This window comes from Rhineura floridana, chromosome 5, assembly GCF_030035675.1.
Source record: "Rhineura floridana isolate rRhiFlo1 chromosome 5, rRhiFlo1.hap2, whole genome shotgun sequence".
Lineage (NCBI taxonomy): Eukaryota > Metazoa > Chordata > Lepidosauria > Squamata > Rhineuridae > Rhineura > Rhineura floridana.
The window spans coordinates 181,611,190-181,628,263 of NC_084484.1; the positions used below are offsets into that span (position 1 = coordinate 181,611,190).

General features: G+C 45.1%; 1 protein-coding gene across 1 annotated transcript in view; it reads right to left on the bottom strand.

The window, feature by feature from the left end:
- Nucleotides 1–315: 315 nt before the first annotated feature.
- Nucleotides 316–17,074, bottom strand: part of MOGAT2 (monoacylglycerol O-acyltransferase 2) — a 50,065-nt gene continuing 33,306 nt past the window's right edge. The window contains exons 5-6 of the mRNA XM_061629638.1: nt 7,791–7,990; nt 316–470 (exon numbers count right to left, since the gene is read on the bottom strand). Of these exons, the coding sequence (XP_061485622.1) occupies nt 316–470; nt 7,791–7,990 (355 nt within the window). The remainder of the gene's footprint in view (nt 471–7,790; nt 7,991–17,074) is intronic.

Below are 17,074 nucleotides of genomic sequence, written 5' to 3' on the forward strand. Positions count from 1 at the left end.
GAGGGGATATTAAACTGAGAGCACCACAGGAGGTACTAGTGGGAGCAGTGGTACCCATGGTCACCACATTGGTGACCCCAGTGCTACAGTATTGGGTGAAAAAAGCGAAACTGTATCCAGAGGTGTCCTTCCCTTGCACACTGTGTTGCCCATGAAGAAATCATGAAGGCTGCTAGAGAAGATGCTTAATCCAGAATTGCACAACTTCTTGTGCCAGTGCGTTTGCAGAACCACGTCAGTGGCTACGTTCCCCTTGCAGTTCTTTGGATCCAACGCGGTGTCAGTGAGGGAATAGGGTTGAGCAGCTTCCTTGTTTCAAATGAAAGAAAGATGCTTGTCCTCTGGAACATTGTACTTCAGCTTGTGCTCTTCAAACAGCTTGCACAGCTCTTCCACGTACTTTTTGTGTAACGTGTCCACCTCTTCGTCGCTGGGGTTGTTGTTTTTCTCAACATTAATGGGTTTTCCAACTGCAGGTAGGTGGAGAGGGAAAGAAGGCAAGTAGTCGTTAAGATGCAACAAAATGTTTCACAAATGTAAGGGCACGAGAAGGGCCTGCTGGATCAGGGTCAGTGGTCTCACAAGCAACTGGATCCCACCCTCTCTCTCTGCAAAGTGCCATGTCAGTTACTCACTGTGTTACCTATTTATATAAATTTATATCCCACCCTTCCTCCCAGAAGGAGCCCAGGGTGGCAAACAAAAACACTAAAAGCACTTTAAAACATCTTAAAAACAAAAGACTTTCAAACAGATTAGAACAAAACGTCTTTAAAACCATCTTAAAAAGCAAATCCAGCACAGACGCAGACAGTCATATTATATCCATCTGAGCCAAACTTCATATACAGGAGACGTGGAAACGTCAATGGGCTCATGGTTTCGTTGCTTCTTTCTTTACCTAGCGTATAGTTTTTCTTACCCATGGTTAGGGATGGAACAAGCTGTCAGTTTTGGTTGTCTCGATATATTCACTGCATGCACACATTTCCCTAATATATGCACTGTCATAAACACTGCTTGGTTGGAGAGCTGCATTGGAAAATTCGGGTAAGTGCAAATTTCGAAGGGTGGCCATTCCCATTTTCTTTTGGTAAGTGCAGATTTGATCATTTGGGGTTTAAATGTGAACTGAATTGCATTTCTTCCCCATCCCTACCCATGGTGTGATGTGGGGAATTTTCCCACCTCCCGCCATCAGCAATCAATGATGTGGAGCTGGGGCAGGGAAGCACAGGGGTGCTGTGTTCAAGTGCAGCGAATGAATTGCTGCACTGATCAGCACAATCTACACCACCCCCTCCACCGCCCACCTTCCTTCGCTTTCCTTTGCCGAAGGTATGGGGAAATGGTATCTGTCACCCTCTAGATATCTCCCATCAGCCCCAGCCAGAATGGCCAATGGCCAGGCATGACAGAGTCCCACTGCACATGTTCCCTGGCCTGAGAGAAACCCTATTGCAGGCCTGTCTTAGCAGCTCTGCCAGGGAAGCCTGTTTAAGAAGAATCTCTGTGTCTGTGCTGGAATCCCTTTTTAAGATGTGTTCAGAGTTGTTTTCCCAAGACGTTTTTCAGATGCTTTGCTTTCATGCTTTTTCAAAGACGTTTTGTTTTAATATGTTTTGAAGTCTTTCATTTTTAAGAATTTTCAAAGTCCTGTTCGTGCTTTCGTTTGATGCCCTGAGCTCCTTTTGGGAGGAAAGGTGGGGTATAAATTTAATAAATAAATAACAAAAATGACCCAGTTGAACTTGTGAAGGATTAACAATACTTTGGCACAGTCATTAACCAGAATGGAGACAATAGTCAACAAACCAGAAGAAGACTAGGACTAGGGAGGGCAGCTGTGAGAGGACTAGAAAAGGTCCTCAAATGCAAAGATGCATCACTGAACACTAAAGTCAGGATCATTCAGACCATGGTACTTCCGATCTCTATGTATGGATGTGAAAGTTGGACAGTGAAAAAAGTGGATAAGAGCAAAATCAACTCATTAGAAATGTGGTGTTGGAGAAGAGTTTTGCAGATGCCATGGACTGTGAAAAAAACAAACAATTGGGTGTTGGAACAAATCAAACCAGAACTATCACTAGAAGCTAAAATGCTGAAACTGAGCGTATCATACTTTGGACACATAATGAGAAGACATGATTCACTAGAAACAGGGCTGGTTCTAAAGGGCGGCCAGGTTGGGAACTGGCCCGACGGCCCCTGGAGCTACAGGGGGCCCCTCAGCCGCCCCTCCGCTCCCCTTCTGTGATCCACGCCCCCCCCACGTCTCTCCACTTACCTGTCTGCTGTCTCTTATCGTTGCCCTTAACGAAGATGGCGGCTGCAGTTTCCCTAAGGTACTGAAGCCCCTGCCACCATCTTAGTTGATGGGAGAGATGCGCATGCGTAGCACATATGTGTGCCATCAACAAAGATGGCAGTGGTGGCTTCATCCCCTTAGGGAAACCACGGCCGCCATCTTCGTTAAGGGCAATGGTAAAAGAGCAGACAGGTAGGTGGGGGGGCTGTGCGTGCACGTGTGCGAACGCAAACGCAAACGCACACACACACTGGGGCCCAGGGCAAGCTGATGCCCAAGGGCCCCGGCATTCCTGGAGCCGGCCCTGACTAGAAAAGACAATAATGCTGGGAAAAACAGCAGGGAGTAGAAAAAGAGGAAGGCCAAACAAGAGATGGATTGATTCCGTAAAGGAAACCACAGACCTGAACTTACTTGATCTGAACAGGGTGGCTCATGACAGATGCTATTGGAGGTCACTGATTTATAGGGTTGCCATAAGTCGAAATCGACTTGAAGGCACATAACAACAACAACAACAGACTGGTTCTTTTGCATTAATTGGCATTCCCAACATGGTACCATCCAGATGTTAGGGACTCCAGCTCCCTTCAGCCCCAGCCAGCATGGCCAAGGGTCAGGGATGACGGGAGTTGGAGTCATAGGAATGTAGGAAGCTGCCCTTCCACACTGTGCAGACCATTCGCCCATCGAGCTCAATATCGTCTGCACTGACCGGCAGTGCTACTCCAGGGTTTCAGACAGGGGACATTCCAAGGCCTACCTGGCAATGCCAGGGACTGAACCTTTTCTTCCTCCACAGTCGAAGGCAGTATGCTTCTAGATACAGAGCTTGGAAAAGTTACTTTTTTGAACTACAACTCCCATAAGCCCCAGCCAGCATGGCCACTGGATTGGGCTGGTGGGAGTTGTAGTTCAAAAAAGTAACTTTTCCAAGCTCTGTCTAGATACCAGTTGCTGGAAACTGCGGGAAGGCAGAGCGCTGTTGTGCTTGGGTCCCGCTTGGCAGCTTCCCAAAAGAGGCATCTGGTTGGTCACTGGGAGAACAGGATGCTGGACAAGATGGTTCCCCTTTGGCCTGATCAAGCACTGCCCTCCATACGTTCACCTGCATGCGCAGCATATATTCTACCACGGAACCTTGGCTTTTCCCCAAATCATCCAGGGGCACCAATTTGGGAAAACTAATGTTGACCTGCAATGGCTACTACAGAGAAGCTTTAGATTTCACTATCCCAAACTATCTGGCTTTGAGGCTAGATGGGGAATACAGCTATGACTTATCTGCCTTCCCTCTGAAACTCTATGCTAATTGTGTTTGTCAGACTATGACAGGCTGTTATTGTCTGTCAGGCCGACTTGCTCTCTCTCATTAAGTGTCCTCTGCCAGAGAGGTTGGGGAAAGTGCATAAAACCACTGACAGGATCCAAACAAGCTGTAAAACAATTACCGGTAATCACTGTCTGTCAAATCCTGTCAGAGAGGGTGGCTTTACTTCCTTTTTAAATTAGCCTGTCAAGGAGTGACTGAAATTATTTGGGCTTATTCAGATTACAGTTTGTTTGCCACCATAAAACCTGTCATATAAATGCTCTCTCAGTGTTCAACGGCAGAAAAATCCATGCAAGTAATAAATGATCTGGTGCTTGCTTATGGAAAAAGGGTCCCTGATTGTTTGGGAAGGTGGCCTGTGTGCTAATATATCCTTCTGGCAGGGACTAATACCCACCGTATGTTTTACAGTCACTGTTATGTTTACAGAGATTGAGTCTTAAATTCTGTCTCTGTTCTATGTATCAACGTACCTGGCTCTCCCTCCTAGCCAATCCTACTTTCCTGTTGAATATTTTATTAAAGTCCCAAAGTAAAAACTACTTTCAGCCTTTTTGTTAATTATTCTGACATTCTGGTGTATATCAAGTTAGGAATCACTTTGCGGGGGAGAGGGGAACCCACAGAAGCCACAATCCAGTGCAGGTTGAAATGTTCTCGATTTTGAGGATGCATTCCTACTTTGTACTGGATTGGGTAATGAGAGTGGTAACGAGAGAGGAAGTTCTAGGCTTAATGGACAATATAAAAACTGACAAATCACCAGGCCTGGATGGCATCCACCCGAGAGTTCTCAAAGAACTCAAATGTGAAATTGCTGATCTGCTAACTAAAATATGTAACTTGTCCCTCGGGTCCTCCTCCGTGCCTGAGGACTGGAAAGTGGCAAATGTAACACCAATATTCAAAAAGGGATCCAGAGGGGATTCCGGAAATTACAGGCCAGTTAGCTTAACTTCTGTCCCTGGAAAACTGGTAGAAAGTTGTCCTGTCCAGAGCCGAAAGAATGAGGCTGGAGTGTTTGTGCAAGTAAATCTCGTTTTATTAGAGTAATGGATACATCAAAGGCATTGTGCTTCATAGGAAACCCTATGCTAACTCACTAGATTCCCTAACTATACTCTAGACATGCTGTGCAGCGTGTGAAGGAAGTTGACTCAACGACCCCCCACTGGGAGCGGCAGGCTTATATAGGGAATTTTCGAACATAATCTCTGACTCCTTCGTAATTCCTGTCTTTGCCCTGTCCGTTTCTTGCGGCGACGGAAACAAGGAGACAGGGGACGCGCATCCAACAGCTCATCTGAAGACACCTGCTCCCAAGCAACGGGCTCGAGGTCAGGGGGCGGTGCCACACTGGAATCCTCCTGGGAACTGCTTGGTAAAGGAGGAGCTGGCACTGACTCTGAAGCTTCCCCCCACAAGTCCTCTGCATCAACTGGGGGCGGTGCGCTCGGTTCCTCAGAAAGGGCGTTACTCGTGGAAACTGGCTGGAGAGCAGGCTGCCCCCCTCCCGCACGATCCTGCTCAGACACAACAATCCCCAACTCTGCTTCTTCTGGCTGTGGAGGTGCCTGAAACTCATGTCTCCCCCCTTCCTGTCCCTTCTGAGTTGGCTGCAGCACAACAAAACTATTATTAAAGCTAGATTAACTAAGCACATAGAAGAACAAGCCTTGCTGAAGCAGAGCCAGCATGGCTTCTGCAAGGGAAAGTCCTGTCTCAGTAACCTATTAGAATTCTTTGAGACTGTCAACAACCATATAGATAGAGGTGATCCAGTGGACATAGTGTACTTAGACTTTCAAAAAGCTTTTGACAAGGTACCTCACCAAAGACTTCTGAGGAAGCTTAGCAGTCGTAGAATAAGAGGAGAGGCCCTCTTGTGGATACGGAATTGGTTAAGAAGCAGAAAGCAGAGAGTAGGAATAAACGGACAGTTCTCCCAATGGAGGGCTGTAGAAAGTGGAGTCCCTCAAGGATCGGTATTGGGACCTGTACTTTTCAACTTGTTCATTAATGACCTAGAATTAGGAGTGAGCAGTGAAGTGGCCAAGTTTGCTGACGACACGAAATTGTTCAGGGTTGTTAAAACAAAAAGGGATTGCGAAGAGCTCCAAAAAGACCTCTCCAAACTGAGTGAATGGGCAGAAAAATGGCAAATGCAATTCAATATAAACAAGTGTAAAATTATGCATATTGGAGCAAAAAATCTTAATTTCACATATACGCTCATGGGGACTGAACTGGCGGTGACCGACCAGGAGAGAGACCTCGGGGTTGTAGTGGACAGCACGATGAAAATGTCGACCCAGTGTGTGGCAGCTGTGAAAAAGACAAATACCATGCTAGCAATAATTAGGAAAGGTATTGAAAATAAAACAGCCGATATCATAATGCCATTGTATAAATCTATGGTGCGGCCGCATTTGGAATACTGTGTACAGTTCTGGTCGCCTCATCTCAAAAAGGATATTATAGAGTTGGAAAAGGTTCAGAAGAGGGCAACCAGAATGATCAAGTGGATGGAGCGATTCCCTTACGAGGAAAGGTTGCAGCATTTGGGGCTTTTTAGTTTAGAGAAAAGGTGGGTCAGAGGAGACATGATAGAAGTGTATAAAATTATGCATGGCATTGAGAAAGTGGATAGAGAAAAGTTCTTCTCCCTCTCTCATAATACTAGAACTCGTGGACATTCAAAGAAGCTGAATGTTGGAAGATTCAGGACAGACAAAAGGAAGTACTTCTTTACTCAGTGCATAGTTAAACTATGGAATTTGCTCCCACAAGACGCAGTAATGGCCACCAGCTTGGATGGCTTTAAAAGAAGATTAGACAAATCCATGGAGGACAGGGCTATCAATGGCTACTAGCCATGATGGCTGTGCTGTGCCACCCTAGTCAGAGGCAGCATGCTTCTGAAAACCAGTTGCCGGAAGCCTCAGGAGGGGAGAGTGTTCTTGCACTCGGGTCCTGCTTGCGGGCTTCCCCCAGGCACCTGGTTGGCCACTGTGAGAACAGGATGCTGGACTAGATGGGCCACTGGCCTGATCCAGCAGGCTCTTCTTATGTTCTTATGTTCTTATGGGGACCTAACTGATTTTCTTTACTCTTCAACCTCATTTTTATTTACTGTGTGGAATGTTATAGAAATATGTATGCAGAGTGATTCAGTGGTCTGAGCTGTGCGTGCACCAGTGTGTATATTTACCTAAGTAGCAGGCTTTTACCCTGCATTGAGATCACTGAGACTTAAGATTTAGTAAAATAAGAAAAGCTACTTTATTTATAGAAATACATCATAGATAGGAAAGGCATACCTAGTTCTAACTAAGTTGGAGGCGCAATGTCCAGACTCGGGTATCACTCTCATGGCTCAGGAGAGAGATGTCTCCTCTCTCCTCGGACAGTCGAAGAAGAAGACAAAGGAAGGAGGGGTAGGTCAGCTTCCCTGAGCATATCAGTTTACAACAGAAGGAAGTTAGGCAGAGAAGAGCACACGTAAAGGTAGGCAAGCCTGGCCAGCTGGAGGACCCTAACTCTATCTCCCTTCTGGAATACAAAAGAACCCAGACAGGAGTTGCTCTTGCCCCACTTCTAACATGGAAAAGTAAGTGGAATATGAATGGTGAAATACATGAAATCAGGGCCGGTGCCAGGCATGACTGGGCCCGCACCCCCCCACCTACCTCTCCCATCACCTACGTGAATGATGTGTGCCAATAGCGCTCATGACTGCCATCACCCAAGATGGCAGTGGGGGCATCAGCCCCTTACAGAAGCCCCCACCATATGCAAACATAGTGCAGAAGTGTTCACAGAGACGGGACTCCCTCTGCTGGCTATGTGTGTGCCTTGCCGTGGTTTAGAATTCCAACACCAGTGTGGTGTAATGGGTTAGAGTGTCAGACTGAGACCTGGACACCAGGGTTCAAATCCCCACTTGGCCATGAAGCTCGCTGGGTGACCTTGAGCCAGTCACTGCTTATCAGCCTAACCTACCCCACAGGGTTGGTGTGAGGATAAAGTCAGGCGGGGGAGAACCATGTTTGTACGCTGCCTGGAGCACCTTGGAGGAAAGGTGGAACACAAATGTAATAAATAAATAAATAAATGCAAAGGGCCAGTTATCAAGAGCAGACTTACCCACAGTGTAGATTGGTCGCCGATATGGAATGAACCCAATACTGTACTGGAAGATCCCCCTGGCATGGAAGAGAGGAAGGGAGATTCCCATGATCTTTTGCAAGCGGTCTTGCATCCGCCTCAGCCAGCCACCTTTGGGGTTTTCAACTTGATCAAACACCTCATTCTCTCCAAAGGAAAATACAGGGACAAGTGGGGTTCTGCAAGGGGGGGCAGAGGTATGGAAAGAAGGAAGATGCTCTATCATTAATATGCCAGAAGATGTCCTAGCACTTAAACCTGTTGGGAGTAAAGCTCCAATGCATGTTACAAGTGACCTGAACCAGTGGGGGGCAATAGACAGAAAGGCAATCTCTTCTTCCCTCTGCTGCTTCCTCCTCTAAAGGGTTTGTTGTTTTTGTGGGCTTTGCTCCTCCCCTTCCTCCCTTCTTTTCCTGCCTCTGTTCTCAGTTAGTTAGTAATGGCTCCCTGAGTGCAGGCAGCATGCCTGCTTCAGCGTGTATGGCTATCTCTTTGTAGTAATAAACCTTATGTTTCTTTATTCTTATAACTATCAGTCTTAACAGACCAGTTATTTCTGCATTCAGCCTTGTTGCTGGTGCTAAATTTGTTTAAGCAGCACAGCGAAGAGTAACAGCAATGCGAGTGTGCCAGCGTGTTTGTGCATTTACCTAAGAAAGCAAGCTTTTACCCTGCATTGAGATCACTGAGACTTAAGACTTAGTAAAATAAGAAAAGCAACTTTATTTATAGAAATACACAGTAGATAGAAAGGCATACCTAGTTCTAACTAACTAAGTTGGAAGCGCAATGCCCAGGTTTGGGAGTTGCACTCATGGCTGAGGAGGGAGAGAGCAGAGACAAAGGTGTCTCCTCTCTCTCGGACGGTCCAAGAAGAGAAGAGAGGAAAGGGCGGAAGGAGGAGGGGCAGATAAGCTTCCTTAAGACATATCAATCTAACAACAGAAGGAAGTCAGTCAGAGCATCGCAGGTAAAGGTAATCAAGCCTATCCATCTGGAGAACCCGAACTCTATCTCCCTTCTGGAGCATAAAGAAAAGAACAACACAGGAGTTGCTCTTGCCCCACTTCCAACAAGCTGGTGCAGCCTTCCCATTCACCCTGTCGCCTCCCCTCCTCCTCCTTCTCCCCCCCCCCACAGCATTGTCATGGGCCCCATGGAGCGTTCCTGAAGTAATCCCACGGAGGAGGAGGAAAATTCTAGGATCCTGGGGAGGGGCCCAGTGGGGCTGCAGCAGGAAGGAGCTGAAACAGGAGAAGGTTTCAGCACTTTCGGCAGGGACAGCTCTGCCCTTGTAGTTCCAGCTACAACTAAAGAAACACTGTCTGACAAGCCAGCCCCTTTTCCTCTCTGCAGCCCTCCCTTGTTGCCCAACCCACCACCATTTGCGCCTCCTCTCAAGGAGGGGAGGACGGAGGCTCAACCAGAGGTGGTGTCAGGGCCGACTTGCCCATTAGGCACAGTAGGCACAGTGCCTAGGGCCCATGATACTTTTAGGGGCCAACGAAAATGTTTTAATTTCTTTTAAAATCAAAAGGGGAAAAATGAACATTTAGGGTCGAAGAAAATCTTTTAATTTTTCTCTCACATCAGAAGAAAATGAAATTTTTAGGGCCCAAGAAAATCTATTAAATTTTGCCTAAAACAGAAAATAAAATAAAATGTTGAATTATTTAAAGTTATATCAAAAATAAGAACAGCTGCCGCCGTGATCATATCACCCCAGTGCTAGAAGATCTGCACTGGTTACCAGTTGTTTACCGAGCCCAATTCAAGGTGTTGGTGTTAACCTTTAAAGCCCTACACGGTTTTGGTCCAGTTTATCTAATGGAACGCCTCCAGCATCACCAAATAGGCCGCCTGACGAGATCAGCCTCACAAGACCTTCTCTCGGTCCCACCAGTTAGAACAGTTAGGCTGGTGCGGACCAAAGAGGGGGCATTCTCGATTGTGGCTCCCACCCTCTGGAACTCTCTGCCATATGATCTTCGGCATACCCCCTCCCTGGTAGGTTTCTGCCAAAGATTGAAAACTTGGCTGTTTCAGCGGGCATATATGATTCCTGGGTAATTTTAGTTTTATAGCGTACAGATGTGGGTGGGTTTGATAATTAAAGACTGATGTTATAATTGTATTTATATGTGTATTTAATTTTATGTACGCCGCCTAGAGTGGCCGTTCATTCGGCCAAATAGGCGGCCTAAAAATAAATTATTATTATTATTATTATTATTATTATTATTATTATTATTATTATTATTATTATGGTGGGAGGGGCCCACGAAGGCAAAAGTGCCTAGGGCCCACGAAAGTCATAATGCTGCCCTGGGTGGTGTCCAAATATTATCTCAATAATGTACCACCATCATCATCTCCAAGGATTTGCAGGCATTCACAGATGGCTCCAGCAACACAGAGGGGGACCCTCAAGATTCCAAACCAGCAAAGAGCAGAGAGTAAAAAGTGAGAAGTTTTTATTGCAGCCCAAAGCGTTTCAGGTGTTGGTACAACCCTTTGTCAAGGTCAATCTGCAAACATATATATATATAAACACTATTAAAATGTATTTATTTATTTATTATTTGATTTATATCCTGCCCTTCCTCCCGGCAGGAGCCCAGGGCAGCAAACAAAAGCACTACAAACTTTAAAACATCATAAAAACAAACCTTAAAACCAGAGCTTGGAAAAGTTACTTTTTTGAACTACAACTCCCATCAGCCCAATCCAGTGCCCATGCTGGCTGAGGCTGATGGGAGTTGTAGTTTAAAAAAAGTAACTTTTCCAAGCTCTGCTTAAAACACATTAAAACAAAACATCTTCAAAAATGTTTCTTACAAAAAAGCTTTCAAAACATCTTCTAAGATTAAAAACATTTTTTTTAAAAAAAGGTTTAAGAACATATTAAAAAGCAAATCCAACACAGACGCAGACTGGGGTAGGAAAGATGATTACAGCAGATGGCTCGGAACACCTTGTGCAAATAACAAGCTGATATCTCATCAATGTAACAAACTAAATACTTAGAAACTGCTGGTTCTTAACATAAGGAAGATAAAGAGCACACCCACTTGTGTGAGTGTAGCCAGTTAATGAAAGCAGGGTGGTTTCTGAATTCTAAAAGGTACACAATGCTGATTTCAGTGAGAGTAACTACTTCTTAAAGGCAGATTCAAACACCCATGCAGGTGGCACTAGCTGAAAAGGGGTTGCTTTAATAGTGAGAAGTGATGTAGCAAAAGTATCTGTCCTGAAGCGCAACCTATACTCTGAACAAGATGCTACTGTAAGGACAGAATATGGAGAAACTGATTGGTTCCCCATCGGAAAGGGTGTGAGATAGGGGTGTATTTTATCACCCTACTTGTTTAATCTATACACAGAACGTATCATATGGAAAGCAGGACTGGACCAAGATGAAGGAAGTGTGAAAAGTGGAGGGAGAAATATCAATAATTTCAGATATGCAGACGATACCATACTACTAGCAGAAACCAGTAATGATTTGAAACGAATGCTGATGAAAGTTAAAGAGGAAAGCACCAAAGCAGGACTACAGCTGAACGCCAAGAAGACTAAAGTAATGACAACAGAAGATTTACGTAACTTTAAAGTTGACAATGAGGACATTGAACTTGTCGGCACAGTCATTAACCAAAATGGAGACAATAGTCAAGAAATCAGAAGAAGGCTAGGACTGGGGAGGGCAGCTATGAGAGAACTAGAAAAGGTCCTCAAATGCAAAGATGTATCACTGAACACTAAAGTCAGGATCATTCAGACCATGGTATTCCCAATCTCTATGTATGGATGTGAAAGCTGGACAGTGAAAAAAGTGGATAAGAGAAAAAATCCACTCATTTGAAATGTGGTGTTGGAGGAGAGTTATGCGCATACCATGGACTGCAAAAAAGACAAATAATTGTGGGTTAGAACAAATTAAACCAGAACTATCACTAGAAGCTAAATGATGAAACTGAGGTTATCATACTTTGGACACATAATGAGAAGACATGATTCACTAGAAAAGACAATCATGCTGGGAAAAACAGAAGGAAGTAGAAAAAGAGGAAGGCCAAACAAGAGGTGGATTGATTCCATAAAGGAAGCCACAGACCTGAACTTACAAGATCTGAACAGGGTGGTCCATGAGAGATGCTATTGGAGGTAGCTGGTTCATAGTGTCGCCATAAGTCGTAATCGACTTGAAGGCACATAACAACAAAAACAGCTGAAATGTATGGTAAAAAATGCAACAAGGCAATTATCTGAAATCTTCATTGGAACCAAAGGAAAAATACAAAAGTGCATGTAATAGGACAGACTATAGCAAAGGAGCTATTCCTAAATCTTCATTTAAATCTGTGGGGGGGGGTACACTCCTGAGCTGGAGGATCCAAAAAAGTTCCCTTTTCAATAATTGGCACATTGGCACATTGTACATTTTCTATGACCCAAAAAACCAAATCTCTGGGAGCACATCTCCGTGTCTGAAAATGGGTCACCAACAGAGTGCCCACTCTGTTACAAATATTGTTACGAATAGTGCTCACCAATGCGTTTTTTAAGGGGCCCCTAAGTTTGTCCTATGGAAAGTTTTTTACAGGGACACTCAGTTGCATAAACCACAGAGGCACTGCTACATGTGGGGAAATGGTGTAAAAAGTAGAGCCTGTTGTCCAAAGGAGTGGAGAAGGAGAAACACTCGCGGGTGTATTTGCAAAAAGTACAAGTGGCAATGGGTAGCTCTCCTTGATTGCTCAGTGATAGTTATTTTATGTATTTTAATTTATTTTAATGTTTTTGTGATTTTACTGTTTACAATTTTATTATGTACATGTCTGATTTTATTTTTGTAAGCCACCCTGAGTGCCCTATTATAGGGTAGAAGGGTGGGATAGAAATATTTTAAATAAATAAATAAATATTCATTTATTGTATTTCTGGTGTATTGACTGTAATATTTATTTATTTATTTATTATTAGATTTATATCCCGCCCTTTCTCCCGGTAGGAGCCAAGGGGGGCAGCATTATTATAATGTTCGAACCCTAACCTCATGCATGGGGGAGAAGATCCGGAATGTAAAGCCTGCTGTTTGTGTGCAGGTTTTCTCCATGATTTGGACCCTTTCCTGAGTGCCACACAAGGATGGCGAGTGCTGGAGGGGAATGCGATGGTAGGGCTGGGGCAAGGAGACTCATTCCTAACCTCCAAACTCCATGCAATTGCAACCACACGGGAGGGCAATGCCAGAGGATGCTTTCAACAGCTGAAGTGAGTTTGAACCCAGACTTATCTCAGTGTGGATTCTAATGTCATGTACTCATCAGATAATCTTTAAATATTCACCCCCTACTTTTGCTTGTCTTAAGAAAAGCTGGAAACAACAAGGCAGGTAGCCAAACCGGCAGACTAGTCAACAGGTGAGTGAGGACAGACAAGACTCTCAATGCTTGGGTAATGAGATGCTGCAGTGGAGGAGCCAGGACCCCAGTCAGGGCCAGGTGGAACCCTATTGGTCCATTTTGTCTCCTGACACTTGCCAAGTTAGCAGCTGCGATACCACCTCCTGTCCCTCTGCAGCGCTGTTGCTGAAGCATGGTAGAGAGCAAGCCAAGAGTTCAGAAGGTTCGGGAAAGGGCAACCAAGGGGGATGGAGTGACTCCCTGTGAGGGAAGGTTGCAGCATTTGCGGCACTTTCGAGAGAAGACAAGTGAGAGGTGACATGATAGACATTCATAAAATTATGCATGGCATGCAAAGAATGGATAGAGAGAAGTTTTTCTCCCTCTCTCAGAACACTAGAACTCAGAGGAGCTGAATGAAGCTGAATGCTGGAAGATTCTGTTGGAATAGGCAAATTCAGATTTTTTGCTCCAATATGCATAATTTTACACTTGTTTATATTGAATTGCATTTGCCATTTTTCCGCCCATTCACTCAGTTTGGAGAGGTCTTTTTGGAGCTCTTCGCAATCCCTTTTTGTTTTAACAGCCCTGAACAATTTCGTGTCGTCAGCAAACTTGGCCACTTCACTGCTCACTCCTAATTCTAGGTCATTAATGATCAAGTTGAAAAGTACAGGTCCCAATACCGATCCTTGAGGGACTCCACTTTCTACAGCCCTCCATTGGGAGAACTGTCCGTTGATTCCTACTCTCTGCTTTCTGTTTCTTAACCAATTCCTTATCCACAAGAGGACCTCTCCTCTTATTCCATGACTGCTAAGCATCCTCAGAAGTCTTTGGTGAGGTACCTTGTCAAATGCTTTTTGAAAGTCTAAGTACACTATGTCCACTGGATCACCTCTATCTATATGCTTGTTGACACTCTCAAAGAATTCTAATAGGTTACTGAGACAGGACTTTCCCATGCAGAAGACATGCTGGCTCTGCCTCAGCAAGGCTTGTTCTTCTATGTGCTTAGTTAATCTAGCTTTAATAATACTTTCTACCAGTTTTCCAGGGACAGAAGTTAAGCTAACTGGCCTGTAATTTCCGGGATCCCCTCTGGATCCCTTTTTGAAGATTGGTGTTACATTTGCCACTTTCCAGTCCTCAGGCACGGAGGAGGACCCGAGGGACAAGTTACATATTTTAGTTAGCAGATCAGCAATTTCACATTTGAGTTCTTTGAGAACTCTTGGGTGGATGCCATCCGGGCCCGGTGATTTGTCAGTTTTTATATTGTCCATTAAGCCTAGAACTTCCTCTCTCGTTACCACTATTTGTCTCAGTTCCTCAGAATCCCTTCCTGCAAATGTTAGTTCAGGTTCAGGGATCTGCCCTATATCTCCCACTGTGAAGACAGATGCAAAGAATTCATTTAGCTTCTCTGCAATCTCCTTATCGTTCTTTAGTACACCTTTGACTCCCTTATCATCCAAGGGTCCAATCGCCTCCCTAGATGGTCTCCTGCTTTGAATGTATTGATAGAATTTTTTGTTGTTGGTTTTTATGTTCTTAGCAATGTGCTCCTCAAATTCTTTTTTGGCATCCCTTATTGTCTTCTTGCATTTCTTTTGCCAGACTTTGTGTTCTTTTTGATTTTCTTCATTCGGACAAGACTTCCATTTTCTGAAGGAAGACTTTTTGCCTCTGAGAGCTTCCTTGACTTTGCTCGTTAACCATGCTGGCATCTTCTTGGCCCTGGCGGTACCTTTTCTGATCTGCGGTATGCACTCCAGTTGAGCTTCTAATATAGTGTTTTTAAACAACTTCCAAGCATTTTCGAGTGATGTGACCCTCTGGACTTTGTTTTTCAGCTTTCTTTTTACCAATCCCCTCATTTTTGTGAAGTTTCCTCTTTTGAAGTCAAATGTGATCGTGTTGGATTTTCTTGGCAATTGGCCATTTACATGTATGTTTAATTTAATAGCACTGTGGTCACTGCTCCCAATCGGTTCAACAACACTTACATCTCACACCAGGTCCCGGTCCCCACTGAGGATTAAGTCCAGGGTTGCCATCCCTCTGGTCGGTTCCATGACCAACTGGTCTAGGGAATAGTCATTTAGAATATCTAGAAACTTTGCTTCTTTGTCATGACTGGAACACATATGCGGCCAGTCTATGTCCGGGTAGTTGAAGTCACCCATTACTACCACATTTCCTAGTTTGGATGCTTCCTCAATTTCATATCTCATCTCAAGGTCTCCCTGAGCATTTTGATCAGGGGGATGATAGATCGTTCCCAGTATTAAGTCTCTCCTGGGGCATGGTATCACCACCCACAACGATTCTGTGGAGGAGTCCGCCTCTTTTGGGGTTTCGAGCTTGCTGGATTCAATGCCTTCTTTCACGTATAGAGCGACTCCGCCACCAATATGTCCTGCCCTGTCCTTCCGATATAGTTTATATCCAGGAATAACCGTATCCCACTGGTTTTCTCCATTCCACCAGGTCTCCGTTATGCTCACTATATCAATGCTCTCCTCTAAGACCAAGCACTCCAGTTCTCCCATCTTGGTTCGGAGGCTGCTAGCCCTCAATCAGATCATGATCCCCAACAGCTACCCCCTGCCGGTCATCAAAGAGATGCTGGAGCGGCTACAATCCACAAAAATCTACACAAAACTGGACTTGAGAGGGGCTTATAACTTGGTGCAGATAAGGGAGGGGATGAGTGGAAACTGCCTTCAAGACCCGCTATGGGCAGTATGAATACCTATGGATTGTCCAGCGCTCCAGGAGTCTTCCAGAATTTCATGAATGACATCTTCAGAGACTTTGTGGACCATTTTATGATTGTGTATCTGGACGATATCTTGATATACTCAAACTCCCTTGAGGAGCACTACACACATGTGCGCGCAGTGTTGCAAAACCTGCGGGAGCACTGCCTTTACGCTAAGTTAGAAAAATGTGGCTTTCATCAGACCACACTAGACTTTCTGGGGTACCGGATTTCCCCAGCAGGAGTGGAGATGGACCCCAGGAAGGTCCAATGCGTGCTCACTTGGCAGCCCCCCAAGGCAAAGAAGGATTTGCAGCACTTCTTGGGATTTGCAAATTACTACCATTGTTTCATAGCTAATTATTCAAGGCAGACGGCACCTCTCACTGATTGTCTGAAGGGCTCGGGGCCGTTCCGTTGGACAGAAGCTGCTCAGGAAGCCTTCGAGAGGCTGAAACAGAAATTTGCTACCGAGCCCATTTTACAGCATGTAGATCCCATGCTACCTTTTATGGTAGAGACTGAGGCCTCAGACGTCGCGATCGGGGGTGTCCTTTTGCAACCAGCCCAGAGAGGAGGGGGGCTAAAACTGTGTGCCTACTTCTCGAGGAAGCTAACCGACTCAGAACAAAACTACACCGTGTGGGAAAAGGAGTTGTTGGCCATCAAGGATGCCTTTGAAGCCTGGAGACACCATCTGGAAGGGGCACAGCAGGAAACTGAGGTGTGCCCGCCCGCCCCCCGTCACCCCGCTCATGACGCTGTGAGAAACGGACAGGACAGAGGTTGGACTTGCGCAGGAGTCAGAGATTACGATCAAAGACTTTCCCTACTTAAGACTGCAGCTTTCCAGTTTACGCTGCTGAGTCAACTTTATTCACACGCTGCAGAGCATGTCTAGAGTGTAGTTAGGGAACTCTAGTGAGCTAGCATAGAGATTCTTATGAAGCGCACTGCTTTTGATGTATCCATTACTTTAATAAAACAAGAGTTAATTGCACCTGTGTCTCAGCATCGTGGATCCCGCTCAGAAGGGGACACTGTCGGAGGTGTTGGAAATGTGACAGTGCAGCTCATGTTGGAGC